This window comes from Setaria viridis, chromosome 6 (genome assembly GCF_005286985.2).
Source record: "Setaria viridis chromosome 6, Setaria_viridis_v4.0, whole genome shotgun sequence".
In the NCBI taxonomy this organism is placed as follows: domain Eukaryota; kingdom Viridiplantae; phylum Streptophyta; class Magnoliopsida; order Poales; family Poaceae; genus Setaria; species Setaria viridis.
Window position 1 is genome coordinate 6,363,190 of NC_048268.2, and position 17,127 is coordinate 6,380,316.

Here is a 17,127-nt window from a genome sequence, read left to right on the forward strand (position 1 = left end):
GGACACTCGGCAAATTTAAGGTTTCCCGTAGTGCTTTCCTCCACAGATGGAGCCTGGAGCGTTGGTGAAATGGTCAGAGATGAGGGACTTATTAATGGATCGTACGCCACGATAAATGGTCTCATTTTCCTTTTGACACGGAAATGGTCTCATTTGATCTTGTCAGCAAAGTATGGAGATGTTTAACCCACTCTCAATGGAAGTTTCATTTTCCATAAATGAGATGCCATGTAAACAAATATGGTGACATGGCATAGAAATTATGAAGAGTGATGAAATGAGTTTTACAGGGATGAATCTTGACTTACACATGAACAGTCAAGATCTCATTTCAGTCAAGATCTCATAACTCACCATTTGTTACCTTACCGGCTATCGGACAGCCCATTTCACATGAACAGCTGTACTGGGTACTACAATACAAGCAGTGTCTTTGCTTTCACACGCAAACTGGCTTAGCTAGTTCAAATCACTTCTCTAACAACATTAAACATGAGCACACTACAAAACCAACATACAACGGGTTTTACTTACAACTCCACTAGCTACATACAAGTAATACACATTAGGATGATCTACAGACCTAGTACCCTACAATCACAAAGATTAAAGAATAATATTCGCTTACGCTGCTTGTCAGCTGCCTGATTCTGGTGCTCCATCAGAACACATGGTCATGTTACCGAAAGTTCCTATTTGTAGGACAGAGGGCCAGATCTCGACACCGCGAATCTCTGCAGTGAGCCAGCGCCATGGCTGCTCCCGGAGCTTGAGCCCTCAACAAACTTCACCTTCCTGCTAGCGCTGAAGTCAAGTGGTCCCGAGCGCCTCATGCTCCGCAGCTGTCCGGTCCTCTTATCTCCATCGTACCCGTCGTCGTGCTGTGACCCTGACGAACTGTAGTAGCTTGGCTCGAAAGTGTGGGACCTGGGTGTTGTCTCCGGTCGATTTTGCCTTGCAGATGGGGATGCATGCGCAAGAGAGATCAGAGGTGACTGTCTTGGAGACTGATCCATTGGTTCTGAAGCCATCAGTGAGGCACCATATAGCTGGTGGTAGATTGAGCGGAGGATTGTGTAAGGTATGTGAACTTCTAAGGTGCTCCTGGGGAGGTACGGGGACAGCTCACAGAGTTGATCCAGGAATATTAGCTTAGGAACAATGTGTGGCCTGCATTTAGGTCATGTAAAAGCCATCAAAACAAACTACAAAACATGGCCAAATGAAATCCAAAAATGATGTGTGAACCAAGCGAATTCAGTACCTGCTAGTATCATTCCATGAATCCAGGACTATCCCTGCAGACAATTTGACATAGATCTGCATAGCAGATTTAATATTTGCTTCTGCTGAGACACGGCTTGGTAATTCAGCCTCTTGCAACTCATCTGTATGCCCATTTGAAAGAGAATTTATTTGCTGCTCCCTTTCAACCCTAGTGTATTCACTTCCCCCGACCACAGCATTTACACACCTGCACATTACAGGAGGTGGATACAGTCACATGATGCCCAAAAGTATTCTTTTTGTCCCTCTTGTGTATACTATTGGACAAGGACACAAGAAAAAGATTTTAGGAATTAAATGGTCAATCCTAAGCAACTAGTTTCATAACTAGTACAATCAAAGACATGCATTGTCTGCCATATATATCGATAACGAAAAAAATGTTGACATCAAGCATATACTGGCACCAGTCAAACATAATCATTAAGAAATAAGTGCTTACCTTGCTAGGCAGTGCAAATTGTTACTGAATCCACCTATATTGACATCATAAACAGCACCACTCCAAATATTGGATACCATAAATGCAGCACAAAGATATGGAAGTAAGACCCAAGAATTATCGTTAGCTGCACCAGCTTCTGCCAGGATAGAGTGTACCCACTCAGCATCATGTTTGTCACCAACACCAACACTGCTTGCAACCCTTCTCAATCTAATGATCTCATTTTTATCAGGTACCTCGTCTGGCAGCTGCAGGGCTAATCCTTTGAGAAGAGAATATATAAGAGGTACTTTCTCTTCAAGCACCGCTCCAACAGCCTCAACCAACAGTCGACGAAAAGTTATCGCCTGTCCTGCTTGAATACAGAGGTCAGCCAATGTCTCAATATCAATAATCTGCTTCAGATTTGCATCCCTTTCAATCCTATCACCAGAATTTACACTTCCAGCTAGGCCCTCTAAGGCATCACGATTTGACCTCAATGCTGAATCGATACAATTTAACAGTGCAGAAGTATGTTCCCTTAGCATCTTGTCCATTTTATCTATTCCATAGCCACCAAAAAGACGAACAAGTGCTTTGAGTTCTCTTGTATCTGTAAATGCTTCAGCCAAACATCCACCACCAATAGGTTGTGAGCTCCTGAAGCAATTCTGGATTGCATCAAAAGCAACTCCAATATGAGAAGCATCCTTTACTACATTCTCAATATACCAATTGCATATCATCTCAACAGCAGATCCCCCTCCCTGTGTCCCCACTGGTGTCTCAAACATTTGCAGATTGGGAAATGGACCAGTATAACTCTCTGCTAGTAGCACTTCACGTATACCTTCAGTAAGGTCCATACTGATATGCTGCTCTGCTAGATGGATAATGCCCAGATGTCTTCGTAGAAGAGACTCTATGATTGATGGTCGCTGAATGCAGTTATCAGTTCTAATCATACTATGAAATCTTCTCCTGAAATTTCCTATGATGCAGTCTCTCATGTACTGTGAAATAAGCAGAATCTAGGTAAGTCAAACAAGGACACATGTATGCCAGTTTAAGGAGTAAACAACATAAGCAATGATTTGTCTTCTGAAAATACAAATTCATTTTTGTGATTTTTTCAAGATCCCTTTCACCATAAGATTATTACTTAACACGAAAAATAAGGATATAAAATCCACTAGCTTAATAGTCATGAACCACCAATCATTTTATTATTCACCAATATATCCTAAAAACCTAACATGTCTAAGGTTCCAAAACTTCCATATTTATTTCCTCCCCGTGAATATAAATTGTACATACCTCCCGGAGAACAAAAACATGGTTGAGAACACAAATAGGCTCCATGTCATTTAGAACAGAACACAAACTTGTCAGCCTTTGCATAGCAGCTTCCAACCTGTTTTTGATGCATGCATTATTATATTGAAGTTAATAGAATCACGATAACATTTAAACAGTGATGTTAAGTACCAAATTGACTGACATCTTAATTGACGAACTATTATCAGGATAGCTCTCATGTCCTGGTGTTAACAAGCTTGAAACACCTTTTGCTCTTGTTGTATTATTCAAGTGAAGAGCTGCTTGCTCCGGGGAAAGCTGGCAAGTTTAGAAGTCAGGCTCAAATATATAACCTATATATAGTCAAAATCATAAATATGAAGTCAGAAATTATATCTACCTGCATCTCTAATGAGCCAAATCCACCTTCTGAATCTAGAATGTTTATCAAACCTTCCAATCCACCCATGATAGACTCGATAAGGGACTCAACATATGAGATAGAGTCTCTGCCAATTTTGTTAACCTACATTTCAAACAAAGGAAGATTCACAATTAATATGTAATATGTTAAACACGGAAGAGAGATGCAGTCCCCTAGGGGAGGAATCTTGGTAGCAGATTGAGGATCTATTTATTTTCAAGGCAGTTCAAAATCTTCACATTTCCGAGGGCATAGGCAGGCTGATTTGCTTCTCGATCAACAAGAAAGTAAAGGTCTATTTTACTAATTCTCAAGCAAAAATCAATAGCGTAAGTGTCGCCTTGTAATATTTTAAAAATCCTCAAAGCTAACCATCTTGTTAAAGCACGTGCTCACGATGCTGTAACCATCAAAATAATTCTCAAACTGAATCATATAGTGAATTCAAATATACACCTCTTCAGGAATAATTGCAGAAGCACATTCTGGAAAACTGCAAGCAGCTCCAAGCCAAGCACAACAATGCTGTGGGCGGCCTTCCGGACCAAACATTGTATTTCTGAAGACCTGTGAGGTCCCAGAAAAAATTGAACTTGTTATCACCGCAAAAGGCTAGTTAATTGGCAAAGAATAAAAGGAATATGCAAATTATTCAAAGCAATATACACTTACTGTGGTAAGATGCTGATGATAAAAGTAAAGTTTTTTAAGACTTCCATGTTTGGAAAGTTGGCTCTCAAGTTCATCCACACATCTGCAAAACATATCAACTCCAGTGAGATTCAAATTATTCTTAAAGACTTTGAATTCAAGTATTTGAGTTCTTGCCAAAAGCACAATACCAGATAACTATGCAGTTGGATGCATAATAAACAACAGATTTAGCTATTCTATTGATTACCAATTATATTTGCAGTAGTTAAGATATACAGATAATGCAGTTAATGGCATGAAGATGGAATAAAACAAGGTGAACTTTTTGTAAAATGAATTAAAATTATTTATTTATGCTAAGCCAATGCTTGGGGCCTGGAGCCACATGCCATTGACACATTGGATATCATTTTCCAACTCATGACCTTTCCGAAAAATATTGGCTCGCAAGAGAAGTTAAAACATCTAGTTAACTCAAATTAAAGTGGATCTTTCCCATCACCTTGACCAATTATATGCAGCATTGCCTTCGGACACTAAACCCTCCTTCCCAGTAGACACCGTAGCCTTCTCCAAGTGCCGAATGTTTATCGAGGATCGTGAAGATGTGACAATCATCAAAATGGAGAGCCAGTGCTTACGCAAATCCTACAGCATCAATTATCATGTTTGAAAAATTCAAAAGGTAAATTGTATGGAAGACTAAGCATATAGATACACAGTTGGTGACATACAATTTCACTGGTTAATGCAATCGGCAATGTAAAATAAACAAAAACCAAGGTGCAAAACTCGCAACAAGTAGATTATAGTGTTAAAATCATCAATACACAGGTAACATGCGATAGAGCACAATTCACAGATAGTGAGTTTGAGGAGAAGCAAAGTGAGCTTTTTATCCACAGAAAAAAAAATATAGCTCTGGCCTCTAGGGCAAAAAGATTCTCATCAATATCTAGAAGTAAGATTTTCATCATCATTGAAAAGTAATCCATACTATCTTGGATTGCCCTTGATAAAACTTAGAACTGTAGTAAAATATGTGCTACTGCTCAAGTGAAACAGTTTTGAGAGGGAAAACATAAGTATTGGAAATATTCTGGGCAAATTTGAGCTGAAACTGTATAATGCTATGTGGATCAACAAGAAAGCCTTTCCATAAATTTACCCATTACTGGGGCATAGAAAATCATACTAACAATGAGTGCAGAAGTTGTAGGACAATTTAGGTCTATCTTCATGGGTCATTGAGTAAATCTGTATATAATATTAGGCTAACTTACAGTCAAGTCAGAGGTAATGGCAGGAACACTTTCCCCCTGAGGTTTTGGAATGTTCTCCAGACAATGGAGGACTTGCTGAAAAAGGCCCTTCAGTGTTGCATCTAGGTCGAGAGCAACCATTCCTGGAGTACCAAGTAAGAACCGTATTCTTCCAGCACAAGATGACAAGTATGATAATGCATATCCTTTTATTGCTGCAATGAGAAAAGGAAGCATGTGAATAACAATGGAACTTTTTTTTCAATGCTACTCCAGGACAAAAAAAAATTGTATAATACTTTCTTTGTCCAAAAATAAAGGGATGTGCGTCAGAATAAAACTGAGAAACATCTAAATTCAGAACCAAACAAATCTTATGGGCATAAATGAAATCCTACTCAACTCATACTATTTTTCCTGTCCTCAACTAATAAGCCTACCAGCTGAACCTAATACCCTATTGTTATGGTTTTGGCTACCCCCTTGGATCTGGGGGCCTAGAGAGGGAGGGGGAGCTGGCTAGCAGCCATGGAGGGGGTCTGCGCAGGAGGCATACCCTATTGTTATGGTTTTGGCTACCCCCTTGGATCTGGGGGCCTAGAGAGGGAGGGGGAGGTGGCTAGCGGCCATGGAGGGGGTCTGCGCAGGAGGCGCAGGGGGAGGGGGCGGCGCAGGGAGAGAGAGAGCTTTAGGGTTTTACCCCTTAATTCTTTGCTTGATTCCAATGATTACATCTCCCCTCATATTTATGGGGAGGACCCTACTTGACTCCCAAGTCATCCTAATGACTTGACTTACAAGCAAACCTATGTCTAGACCCTCCCTAATTCCTAACCTAGGTAGATAGGCGGCGGCTGCCGCGCTACAGTACCCGCGAGTACTGTTCACGCAGACCCGTGAACAGTCCCACGCGGCTCTCTTTGTGCCGATTCTGAGCCCCTACGGCTCATCTGGCCTGGATGGGCCCTCTAGGTCCCTAACACCTATGTTCTAAACAGATAGTGCTCACAACAAGAACCAAGCAAACATTAACAAAGCCAAGAATGGACTACCATGAATGTCATGCCAGCTACAAAGTTGTTCTGTACTCACTATGATTGCCCTATGAGGCAAGGCTAGAACTAATTAAGAAAAATATTGAAAGGAACACTCAAATAAGGCAACAGGTCTGGAAGAACCTGCTATGTATTTACGGACCAAGCAACAAAGTTTCCCCATTCCATCTAATAAGAAACCAATAGTTGGGTCCGTTGCATCCTGAAAGTTTCAATGGACAAATTAGCATGGAGGGAACAACAATTTGTAGGATCCAAGAAAAACTAAGAACACACTAACTCACAATGTCAACAGTTTTCCCTCGAGTAGATTTTGATGATGAAACCCCCACATGCTGGAAGTACCAAATCACCTCAGATTGAGCCAACGAAAGAGCAGAAAAGACCATCTGCATAATGTAGCAATATTATTTATATATCAGTTACGGAATAACATGATCTTAGGTGTTTCCCTGAACAGAACTCATGAAGATCTTTGAAAGTATAGATCCGACTCAAATCTCATGGAAAAGTTCTTTTAAGATGGAATTTACCAAGGTTATCCATAATGCACACAGAAATTTTCTCTGGAAATCAATCAGCAGCTAGTTAATCCAAATTAATCACTTCTGCATTCCTTTCCTCTTTCTTGTGAATTACCCTCTTTTGACAATGATAATACTAACATATAGCATGATATCCTACTGTTTTCCCCTAAAGAAGATCTTACACACAGATAAGTTGCCTTAAATGATAGTTGAAATACTTACAAGCGCAAAAGAGAAAAAGAAACTCTAATATGTCCGCCATACCAGAATAACTGATACAAATGTATAGTAGGATACACCTTTCATCATTCAGTTTTTTCTTACAATATAAACTATAAATCATTTTTAAGTTGATCTGAAGCTCAAGCATCATTCAAAGAGGCTAATATTGGACATACTATCAAAATGTCAAATGCCAGAATCTAATGCATCAGCTTTGATGTCCCATTACAACAATCCAGAAAAAGGTAATAGTTAACGAAATGTGATACTTGGCACCAGACCTGAATATTAGGTGCTAGGAGGCTAGGTTGATCTGTGAAAAATAAAACCATCCTTCCAATTTCCTGCTTAAGAAGAATTCTTCTTTCACGATGCATAGCATCACATGACACTAGCGCTTGCTCATGCACTTCCCTGCAGAAGTCAACACATAGCATTAACAAACATCTCCAAGAATGATGCCAAGTTGGGAGTAAAAAAGGTCCAGTAAAAAAGAGTAATGACGCCAGAAAGAAAAGAAGTGCTAGGAAAAAGGGAGAAACATCTTTGGAATAGTTCACAAGTTGATAAAGTCAAAACTACCAATCAAATATAGGCTATCTGAACTTGTGGCAAACATAAAAAGGTGAATCTGCAGCAAGACTTTATGAAAATAATAATCAAAGTATAGAGCAAATAGTTCAAACTTCACGGAAGAACAAAATCCTCCAGATCACAAACTATTTTGGAGCATAGGACAAAATAGAGGAGCAAAAGCTGTGAAGGACATACGTTAACATTTTCTCAACCTGCTTTGCAACATTATACTCCAGATCAGCTTCCTTTTGCTTAGTTCGTCCAGATTTAGCCATTCTCTTTGATTCTAGAACTTTTGGAAGGACATAAAGTTGATAGTTTTCATGAAGTAAGATGTACTGCATGAACCAATGAAAGACCAAATTAGCAAAGGACCACCAACAAACCAATAGTAGCTGCCACATTATCTTTAATTTTACCTCATCTCTGAACAGAGGGAGTATTAAATTCTCTTTTAGAACAACCTGAAAATCACCAAGAGAAAACAAATCAAGGCTTACGTCACACGTTGCACTGAGGAATCTAGTTCGGTGAATATTTATTAATTCTAGTACAGTTTGTTGTAACAAAAAAATGGTAGATTCTTTCAACTAAATGCTCCATCTAAACTTAGAAATAAAAAAATGTTTTTAAAAAAACCACCACAAACACCAAATGGAGAGCCTCACAAGATACCAACAGAAGCGTTATTATGATACAGTAAGCTGACGAAACAAGATATAAATGCCACTACATGGGTGGGTGTAAAGGTTCATTAAAACCATTATGCACCACTAACTACACATATGGATGAATTATTAAAAATTCAGGAAAACAGACACAGGAAAGAAAAGGCATATGACAATAAAAAGAATGCTTTTAAAAAGCCACCACAACACCAAATGGAGCCTCACATGACACCAACAGAAGATTTGTTATGATTATTTAGGCTGAGAAAACAAGATATATGTGCCACTATGTGGGTGGGTGTAAAGTGTTCATTAAAACCATTATGCACCACTAACTATACACATGAATGAATTATTAATAATTCAGGAAAACAGATTACGGAGCTAACAGGAAAGAAAAGGCATAGGACATACCATGGCAACATCTATACTGGTCACCCGAAGTAGTTCATCAGGACAAACAAGATATCCTAGAAGAACCCACTCACGGTATGATGTGACATTAGCCAAGTCTTGGGCCCTCTGGAAGGATACAGAATCACATTAAGTTTCTGAATTGCAATACATCTTTATCATGGTATTGGGAAAATAATGAAAAAAATATTTAAGACCTCGTGATTTATCATCGCCTAACCAGTGAAAAAACTAACCATTGGATGAGCGGAGTTTGTTAGGATGTCTGGATAACGTGGATGAAATGGACTGAGGAAACCTTCATTTCTTAACTTTTTTGTATCAGTTGAAAGGAAGATAATTGGACCAACAGCTTCCAGGACCTGAGGAACAAAAAATATAGTCAAAGCACCAAAAAAATTAAAATAAAATGAGTATCTAAGTCAGATGCTGTAGATGCTCTCTACTCGAAAGTCTCAAACATTATCTGCTGATCTTAATTGTATTTAAATTATAAATTCCTAGCATAAACCATGGATCTTAATATCTTACACCTTGTGAATACAGTTGTGCAAGCACAGAAGATGCTCAGTGGCACATCAAGTGCTCCAAAAACAAATCCACAGAAAAGACTCCAACACCATCTTTCATATTAGTAATAAATACAATAGCAGATAGACAAGGTATCAAATACAAAATAAAAAAATAGGGATGAGATTGACAAGTGACATGAATGGAAAATCCACAAAACTGGTAAAGCAACAAAGACTGTAAGAAAAATATTTGGCCTTCCTAATATAATCCATGCTAGTGCAAAATATGCAAAACCAGCTCTAAGAAGCTTTTCTGCAACCTATTTCACAATTATAGTACTGAACAACGGGGGAAGTAGCCTAGCATGACAACTAAGGTGCTGAACACTGTAAACAGCATATGAAACTTGATTCCTAGTTATCGCTACTGCAATGGAGAATGACATGAGTATCACCTCTCCAATTCGTGGGCTCACAAAATTTAGATCTTCATGCAACCCTTTGATAGGTGGATCATAAGAGTCGACAAATTGAACCAATCTGTGCATAGTTAAACAATAGTCAGTGTGAAAGAATCTAGCATTGAGTAGGGACTGCAGATGACAAAAAAGAATGATAAGATAACATGACATAACTAATGAAACCATTCATCACAAAAAGAATATCACAGGGATGCAGTTAAATAGTAAGTGCACAGGTTGCAATCAGTGGTACCCACTCCTGCTACAAACAATAATATATTGAAAAATGCAGCATGAATATTTAAAATTCCTATAAAAGAGACTTGGATCTTCACATTTATCAATAAACTACATAAGTATCAATATTGAAAAAGCATAACACTTTGACTCTTGGCCTTCTAATTTTGAATTATGTCTTGCATTGCATGCATATTTGTATTTTTCTTTTATTATCAATCAATAATCATAAATTAACACACGTGGTCCACTAATAAAGAATGATCTGTATTTGTTGCCCATTCAGTTTTACAACACAAAGCATCTGATGACCCACATAAATTTTAATCATAATATAAAGGTTTTGGAAGGTGGAAACAACTTCCTAGTTTCCAAACATAGCATCCATACCTGTGATAAAACTCACAATCACGACCACCTTTTAGCATAACGTGTAAGATGTTGTAAACCTGGAGGATCATCTTTCTTGGTACCTGTAAACAGAAGGTCAGAGAGGACAATAATAATTTAGTAAAGGAGGAAAAAATGTTATTTAGAGTAGCAGTGAATTTCAGATATAACGAGATAAAGAAGATGATTACCTTGTCTGAGAAAACATTGACTCGGACAAATGAACAAAACAGATCCATAAAAGCATGAAGAATTAAAGAGTTCTGATGTGGCTGTGAAAATAGTGGAAACATAGTTAATTACACAGATAGAAACAATAGGTTGTTTCAATCAAGATCAAACGATTCCTTACCAGCAATGTTATGACCGTGCTGCTCAAATCCAAAATAAGTCGCAAAGCTTGTTCACGAAATGCCAGCAAATCAAGAAGCAACTAATGGGATGACATTTAGAAGGAAATCAGCAAAATGAAAGGGAAAAAACATTGCAAGGCGAATAAGGTGATTGGCTAGTATACAAGTCAGTAATTTCTAAACACACGTTTTCACATAGAAAGAGTACCAGGACGTGCACACCCAATTTCAGGCTGCTACTCATTGACTCAAGGTTAGTTCAGGCAGTGCTTCACTCCAACTACAGTACCAACAGTTGGCACATATTATGATAAGCATTTTGGAAGCCGCAAGTACGGCATCTTTTTCTTCATATAGCATTTCTTGATACTCGAGCAGAATCGGGGACAGCATAGTTATGCTAAAAAAGATTGACAGTGCTAGCACATGCAACCTACATGGAATCCATATCCGACCAACCCAAGTCTGAAAAATGTATCAGGTGAGCTGAAATTGGAAAATGAACCCGTGCAGTGGGTCATAAAGAATTAGGGTAGATCAGGTACTATGTCCTATAATTTCCAACAAGGATGCTCAGTTAATCAGAGCAGAATACAGTAGAAACCCATAGGTTGATTGATGTGATCCATTTTCCACAATTCAGTGCAGACTTGAGCCATACCATACACTTAGGTTTTGGATTGCAACCTAATCTTTTTTTTAACAAATGGAAAATTTTCCTTTTTGCCCTGAACATTAAGATTAATTGATATGCTTGGCACATACCAGGATCCATTGCTCTAGATTGTGCATGTAACCTTCAGCATTCTCATTTAAAGCATCAAGTGCAAATTTATCTACCTGCAAGGCAAACATTCAAGTGATTGAGCCACCACCAGTAGTAATATTAAGTAAAACCTAAGTAGGAAGAGTGAAGGGGTGTTAGAAGCTGAAGAAAACTGAATCCTTACTCTTTCCAACTGCAGCTTGTTTGGATGCTCAGGAAATTTCTTTGACAGCGTGATGCAAATTTTCGGGAAATTTGGAAAGACACCAGCTTTCCAGAATGCGTCCGAGAATGTGTGCGTGTTGGGATCCGGATAGTCCAGGATGCTATTCAGCCGGTACATCTTGGCCAGCAACCCCTCCGCGACTTTTGACAGCTGAACCACCGGTTCCATCTGGAGGTGTTTGTGGCCACTGGCGGAAGAACCTTGTGGCCCATCAACACTCATATTCCTCCAGCTTGCCAATGCAGAAGGAGTCGGTTCTTCAACATTCAGGTACTCCGACCATCGGGACATGCCTCCGTCCACCTCTTTATTTTTGAACGACACGTGGGCCATGTCTTCCTTAAGTAGAGCACAGCTTACTGGTCTTCAACTGCGACCAAAGTACGGATGCGTAAGTTGAGGAAAAGCATTCATGACCTAAACCTACGCGAATTTAAATCGCAACGATATATTCAACCTACATCTACCCACTTAACTATGAAATAACTTTCACATTTTAAGCTTAGAACTATGTGTCAGTTACCATTCAAACATGTCCGCTAGCCTAACGGATGCAGCAGTTAGACAACAACATAATGGAAGCGAAACTACGCTGCAGAGGGCTTGAAACAGTGGACGCGATTGATTGGCACTACATGCATGCGGCCACGGCCAATGGCAGCACGACTGAATTGCCATTTTGGCTAATTTTAGTTCCGCCGCTGCATGCACGTTGCACGGCACCAACAAAGGGCTTTGCCGAACCAACAGATTAACAGAATCTGTAACTGGAACGGCATTCCTGGAAGCCCACTAACCCATTACGGAATTACTCCAGTATATCAAACAATCTAAGCACACACCAAGCAGCGCTCAACAAGCTCGAAAATGGGAAAACAATCTAACAAAGGAGGCCGGAATTGAAGCGAGGACATCCAGGCCACGCAATTACTCAGCGCGCTTCAGTGCTTGACAACTGAGACATAGGCCGACCCAGCAGCATGCGGCGACTTAATCCCCTCGAATTGCTGGCAATCAGCACGACATACTCGCCGTGATTACTCTAGAACGCAGCGAAGAAAGCTCGACCGCCTAAACCGACACGAAACCCGCGGCGCATTTCGCTGGGCACCAGCGGGTGTGAGAGCGAGCGAGCGAGCTGAGCTCACCTGCAGGACGGACGGTGGCACGGGGCGCGCGGATCCGGAGGTCCCCCGGCTCGCTCAGCGCGGGGATCTCGGCGCCATTGCGAGGGGAAGCGGGGGCAGCGGCGTCGCCCTCGATCTCCGACGTGGTGGAAGGGAGGGGGGGGGGAGTGGGAGGGGAGTAGGCGACGGAAGGCGACCGGGCCAGGATGCGGTGGTTCGGGGTGGCGGATTCGTCGTTACGCCTACGCATCCCGTCCCATCCCGACGCTGCGCCGTGGGGCCCGCGTCTTTCCACGGATCTTCCGCGACGGCGGGCCCGCCGGAGGGACACTCATCTGCTGGGCTTCGTTGGATTGCTGTACCCGCCGCCGATTTAGAATTAATGGGCTGGGGCCCCAAGGCCGTTACCGGACGTCCGGCGGGCTGCACAGGAAGGACTAGGGGCCCAGCCTGCTGCATGGCCCGTCGTTGCTCACGCCTACCTAGGGGAGAGAAAGGATTAATTAATGGGCTGGGCCCAAGGCCTCGTGGACCTCTGACGGATTATTTTTCTGAAAAAGAGAATAACGCAGGTAAAAACTTCATTTGTTTTAACCAATTAGCTTGTCATAAACATCTCATATTTGAATGAAAGGAGTACAAGGATACAGGCATACTCCACTACATTGGAAACATTTGTAGTATCCAAATGTTGGCTAAAAGAAAATTCTTTCTCCCCTTTAAAAAAAAATTTGTATGTCCCGTCATTTCCAAATTTGTAAGGTAAAAGTATGATTCGGTATACAGGTCAGACAAGCAAGCACAAGTGTTTGAACTTTTTTGTCCTTGATGATCTAGTGATGACGAGGACTGGTCGAGGAGGGTGCAGCTTCAAATCAACACAGTTACTGTGCGGCTAGTACGTTACTGCCGGTGAGCGTGATGATGACATGTCAATTCAAGTCTGCCTCTTATATTTAGTCGTCGTTGAGATATGAAGATCACGCCATGATGCTTCGTTGTAAGAAATCAAACGCATGCATGGACACAACACGTACGACTAGTGATCGTTCGAGTTTTTGTCTCAGCCCAAAAACCACGGTTTCTAAAAAAGCCTTTGAATTTAGAACGTCTAAGGTCCAATAATGTGTGTTTTTCCCGTAGTACATGCATTGGTCATGGGATTTGGTGCAAGTTCGGGTGCATGAGCAAATTGAGCAAGCACAATTCTGTGGAGCCCACCCTTGACCCATGAGCCCATGACGATGGCGGTGTTGGTGCACCTTCAAATCAAACAGTTATCTGTTCGGCTAGTACTGACGATGAACACGGTGAAGCTTGAGTTGCAACTTGAGGTGCATTCACACCGCCAATGGCGCTGATGCTAGCGTTGAGGTACTACAAAGATCAGTTCAAGTCTGGTTGGTAGCTGGTACTCTAGCGGATAAGACCACAGCGCAGATTGATGATTCTTTATTTCAAGTCACTTTCTTCGCAGACTCCCAAGAGAGAGAAAGCACAAGAGTTGAATGAAACATCGCATAGCAATGAACTAGTAACTGACTTTTTTTTGCGGGTAACAATGAACTAGTAAGTGACTGACACACCACAGAACAATAAAGATTCGATGCAACGCTTCAAAATTCAGAAACGCGCGTGTATTAGGGAAGTCTCGCGCGTCTAGCTGGCTACCAAGCACAAGAGATGAACCAGACCCAAACCTATGATCAATGATGAGGGTGCTGCAGCTTAAAAAGCAAAAAAGGCACAGGCCGTTGCTGGCAGGCCATCAGTTAGTTGAAGCCTGTGACCGATGATGCATCGATGCTTCATTTCAAGTCACTGTCACGTGCTCCAACACAAAGTCAAACACTAATCACTAGTTATCGATGTCGTGCAAATAATGTGCATCCCAGATCTCTTCGTTAACAACTGACTGATTCTACGTGAACTCCGGATATACTAGTGTTCTAGCTGAAAAGAGAAAATGTTTCAAGATGCAAGAACTCACGAGGATAGCGTAATACAAAGATGAATTTTGTGCTGCGTGCTTGAGAAAAACAAAATAACTCACACAAAATACTTGGCACGTTGAATAAACGAATAACAGTATTATTATAAGTACCCCAAGGTATTGAAATAACAAAAGTGTACAGGCTAAAACAAAACTACGTACACAATTAAGTACGTAATGTATAGCAACACCAAACGTCTAAGCACAATATTAAGACGCGTCTAACAAACAAGCTATGGGTATGGCTACCAAAGCAGCCGCGCGATGACGACGGCGTGCTGCAGGAGCAAGCAGGCGGCGGCGATCCCGGCGGAAGAGGCCGCCGCGGCCCTGGACGCGGAGGAGGAGGACGGCCCGGCGGCGGCGGCGGCTGGGCCAGGCGCGGCGGCGGCGACGACGTCGATCCGGATCTTCATGCCGCTGTCGCAGTGGCCCGTGAGGCCGCAGAGGAAGTAGCGGGTGCCGACGTCGGCGAGGGCGACGACGTCGTTGCCGGAGCGGAAGGCGGAGATGTTGTTGGCGCTGGAGCAGGCGTCGTACCCCGCCTTGGTCACCTCCACCACGTCGTGCAGCTCCGGCGAGTACGTGAACACTGCAACGTCGTCCCAGAGGATATGATCAGACAGTACATACAGAAGATCCACGTACACCAGGATCAAAAAGAAGGAAAAAAAAAAGAAGAGAAGCTCACTGATCTTGTCGCCGGGGTGGAAGGTCCTGGTCTTGACCCACTGGGCGTAGTCGGTCTGCATGTCCCACAGCCCGTCCGGCGCGCCCACCGTGTACGTCGTCGCCGCCGCCGCCGCCTCCATCACGGCGGACACCGCCACAAGCGCCGCCATCGCCGCCGCAGGAACAAGAGCCCTCGTCCCCATATAAAAATGATGGAGGACAGTCAATGAACTGGTTCACTGGCTCTACATCTGCATGTATATATAAAGTTAGTCTAGGACTTGTTAGTCCATGGTTCACACACTCCCTAATGACAGTGGATGGATCAAATCGGCCTACGGACACATGGATCAATGATCGTTTGGCGTGGGTTTAATGCCGGATTTTATCGCTGATCCGCGTCGTCGACAGATGGGTAATTGCAGTATTAATTAAGAGAAGGAGAGGGAGAGAGAGCGCTCTGGACCGAGCAACGACAAGGATACCTTAGCTTGCGTAAGAATAGGATCAGGGACACGGGAAAAGGTTGACAACGATGGTTGCAGTTGCAGGTAGCACCCCCCTATCCATCCAGCACCACCAGCAACCCGGCCAGCATGCAGCAGGAGCTAGCTAGTCCTATACGAGAGGTAGAGGAAGTACAGCATGCAGGAGCTATTTTTTTTTCAAATACGACAGGAGAGCTACGTATCATTATCTTAAGATAGAAAAAAATTGGAGAAAGTTGTTTACAATGACACGGAGCATGACGCTCACGCTATAAGCATTAGGCACTACTAAGGGCCTGTTTGGGAGCACTCCACTCCAGAAAAACCAGCTCCACTCCACCAGCTCCACACTTTCCTAGCTCCACTCCACCAACTCCAAAAAAACATGGAGCTGCTGCATGTGTTTGGCTAATGGCAGTGCTCCAGCTCCAAAAACATTAGCACTTGTTGTGAATGGTCTATTATACCCATGTGAATGGGTCCCACTTGTTAGTCTCCTTTTCTTCTCCTTTCTTCTCCTTCTCCTTTCTTCTCCTTTCTTCTCCTCCTCCTTTCTTCTCCCGAGGCGTTGGGGCGGTGGGCGGGTGGCGCGGGGCGCGGGGCGCAGCGGGCGGCAGGCCGGGGCGGCACGGCGAGCCGGGGCGAGGGGCGGCGACGGGGTGTTTTCTTTTCCTTGAATCGAACCGGTATGTGTGTAACGAGTGGCAATGGTGTGTAAATACCCACCAACTTCACGAGGAGGTCTGTAAAGGGGGTTTTTGGAGCACCCCTTGAGAGCACCCCTTGAGGTACTCCACAAAAAACGTGGATCTACCCCCTTGCTCCACTTTTTTCCTGGAGCCGGAGTTGCTGGAGCTAGACGCGTTTGGCTGCAAAATTTTCGGAGGTGGTAGAGTGGAGCAATTTTTCGTGGAGTGGAGTGCTCCCAAACACCCCCTAAGTGCACTAAGAAAAGACTGACGATCTTGTATTAGAACCCTACTACTCTCTACTGAATTCACCCAACTTAGTTGCTCCTGCCTCGATCCATAGTAGTGCTTCATGTCTGATTGCGCTCAGCAGCTCCTGAACCGTGGCTTCGCGGCCG

At 42.5% G+C, this 17,127-nt stretch overlaps 2 protein-coding genes across 3 annotated transcripts; both read right to left on the reverse strand.

Moving 5' to 3' along the window:
* Window positions 1-231: 231 nt before the first annotated feature.
* LOC117860380 (probable protein NAP1) lies at window positions 232-13,068 on the reverse strand. 2 transcript variants are annotated; one of them, XM_034743655.2, is made up of 24 exons: window positions 12,909-13,068; window positions 11,719-12,130; window positions 11,534-11,608; window positions 10,768-10,848; window positions 10,607-10,687; window positions 10,416-10,498; window positions 9,783-9,867; window positions 9,052-9,177; window positions 8,816-8,923; window positions 8,153-8,197; window positions 7,929-8,071; window positions 7,439-7,571; window positions 6,693-6,797; window positions 6,532-6,610; window positions 5,375-5,568; window positions 4,594-4,739; window positions 4,110-4,191; window positions 3,894-4,004; window positions 3,414-3,539; window positions 3,216-3,331; window positions 3,032-3,128; window positions 1,730-2,727; window positions 1,265-1,474; window positions 232-1,170 (listed from the first exon to the last, which is right to left on the reverse strand). In XM_034743655.2, the coding sequence occupies exons 2-24, from the start codon at window positions 12,091-12,093 to the stop codon at window positions 693-695; spliced, it is 4,077 nt and encodes a 1,358-aa protein (XP_034599546.1). In that variant the 5' UTR covers window positions 12,094-12,130; window positions 12,909-13,068; the 3' UTR covers window positions 232-692. The 2 variants fall into 2 exon arrangements, with proteins under 2 accessions (XP_034599546.1, XP_034599545.1); XM_034743654.2 differs by having other exon boundaries at window positions 7,929-8,197.
* A 1,894-nt stretch (window positions 13,069-14,962) lies between these two features.
* Window positions 14,963-16,002, reverse strand: LOC117860194 (basic blue protein). Its single transcript, XM_034743448.2, has 2 exons — window positions 15,572-16,002; window positions 14,963-15,472 (listed from the first exon to the last, which is right to left on the reverse strand). Exons 1-2 carry the CDS (start codon window positions 15,753-15,755, stop codon window positions 15,126-15,128), a joined length of 531 nt encoding a protein of 176 aa, XP_034599339.1. The 5' UTR covers window positions 15,756-16,002; the 3' UTR covers window positions 14,963-15,125.
* Between the last annotated feature and the right edge of the window lie 1,125 nt (window positions 16,003-17,127).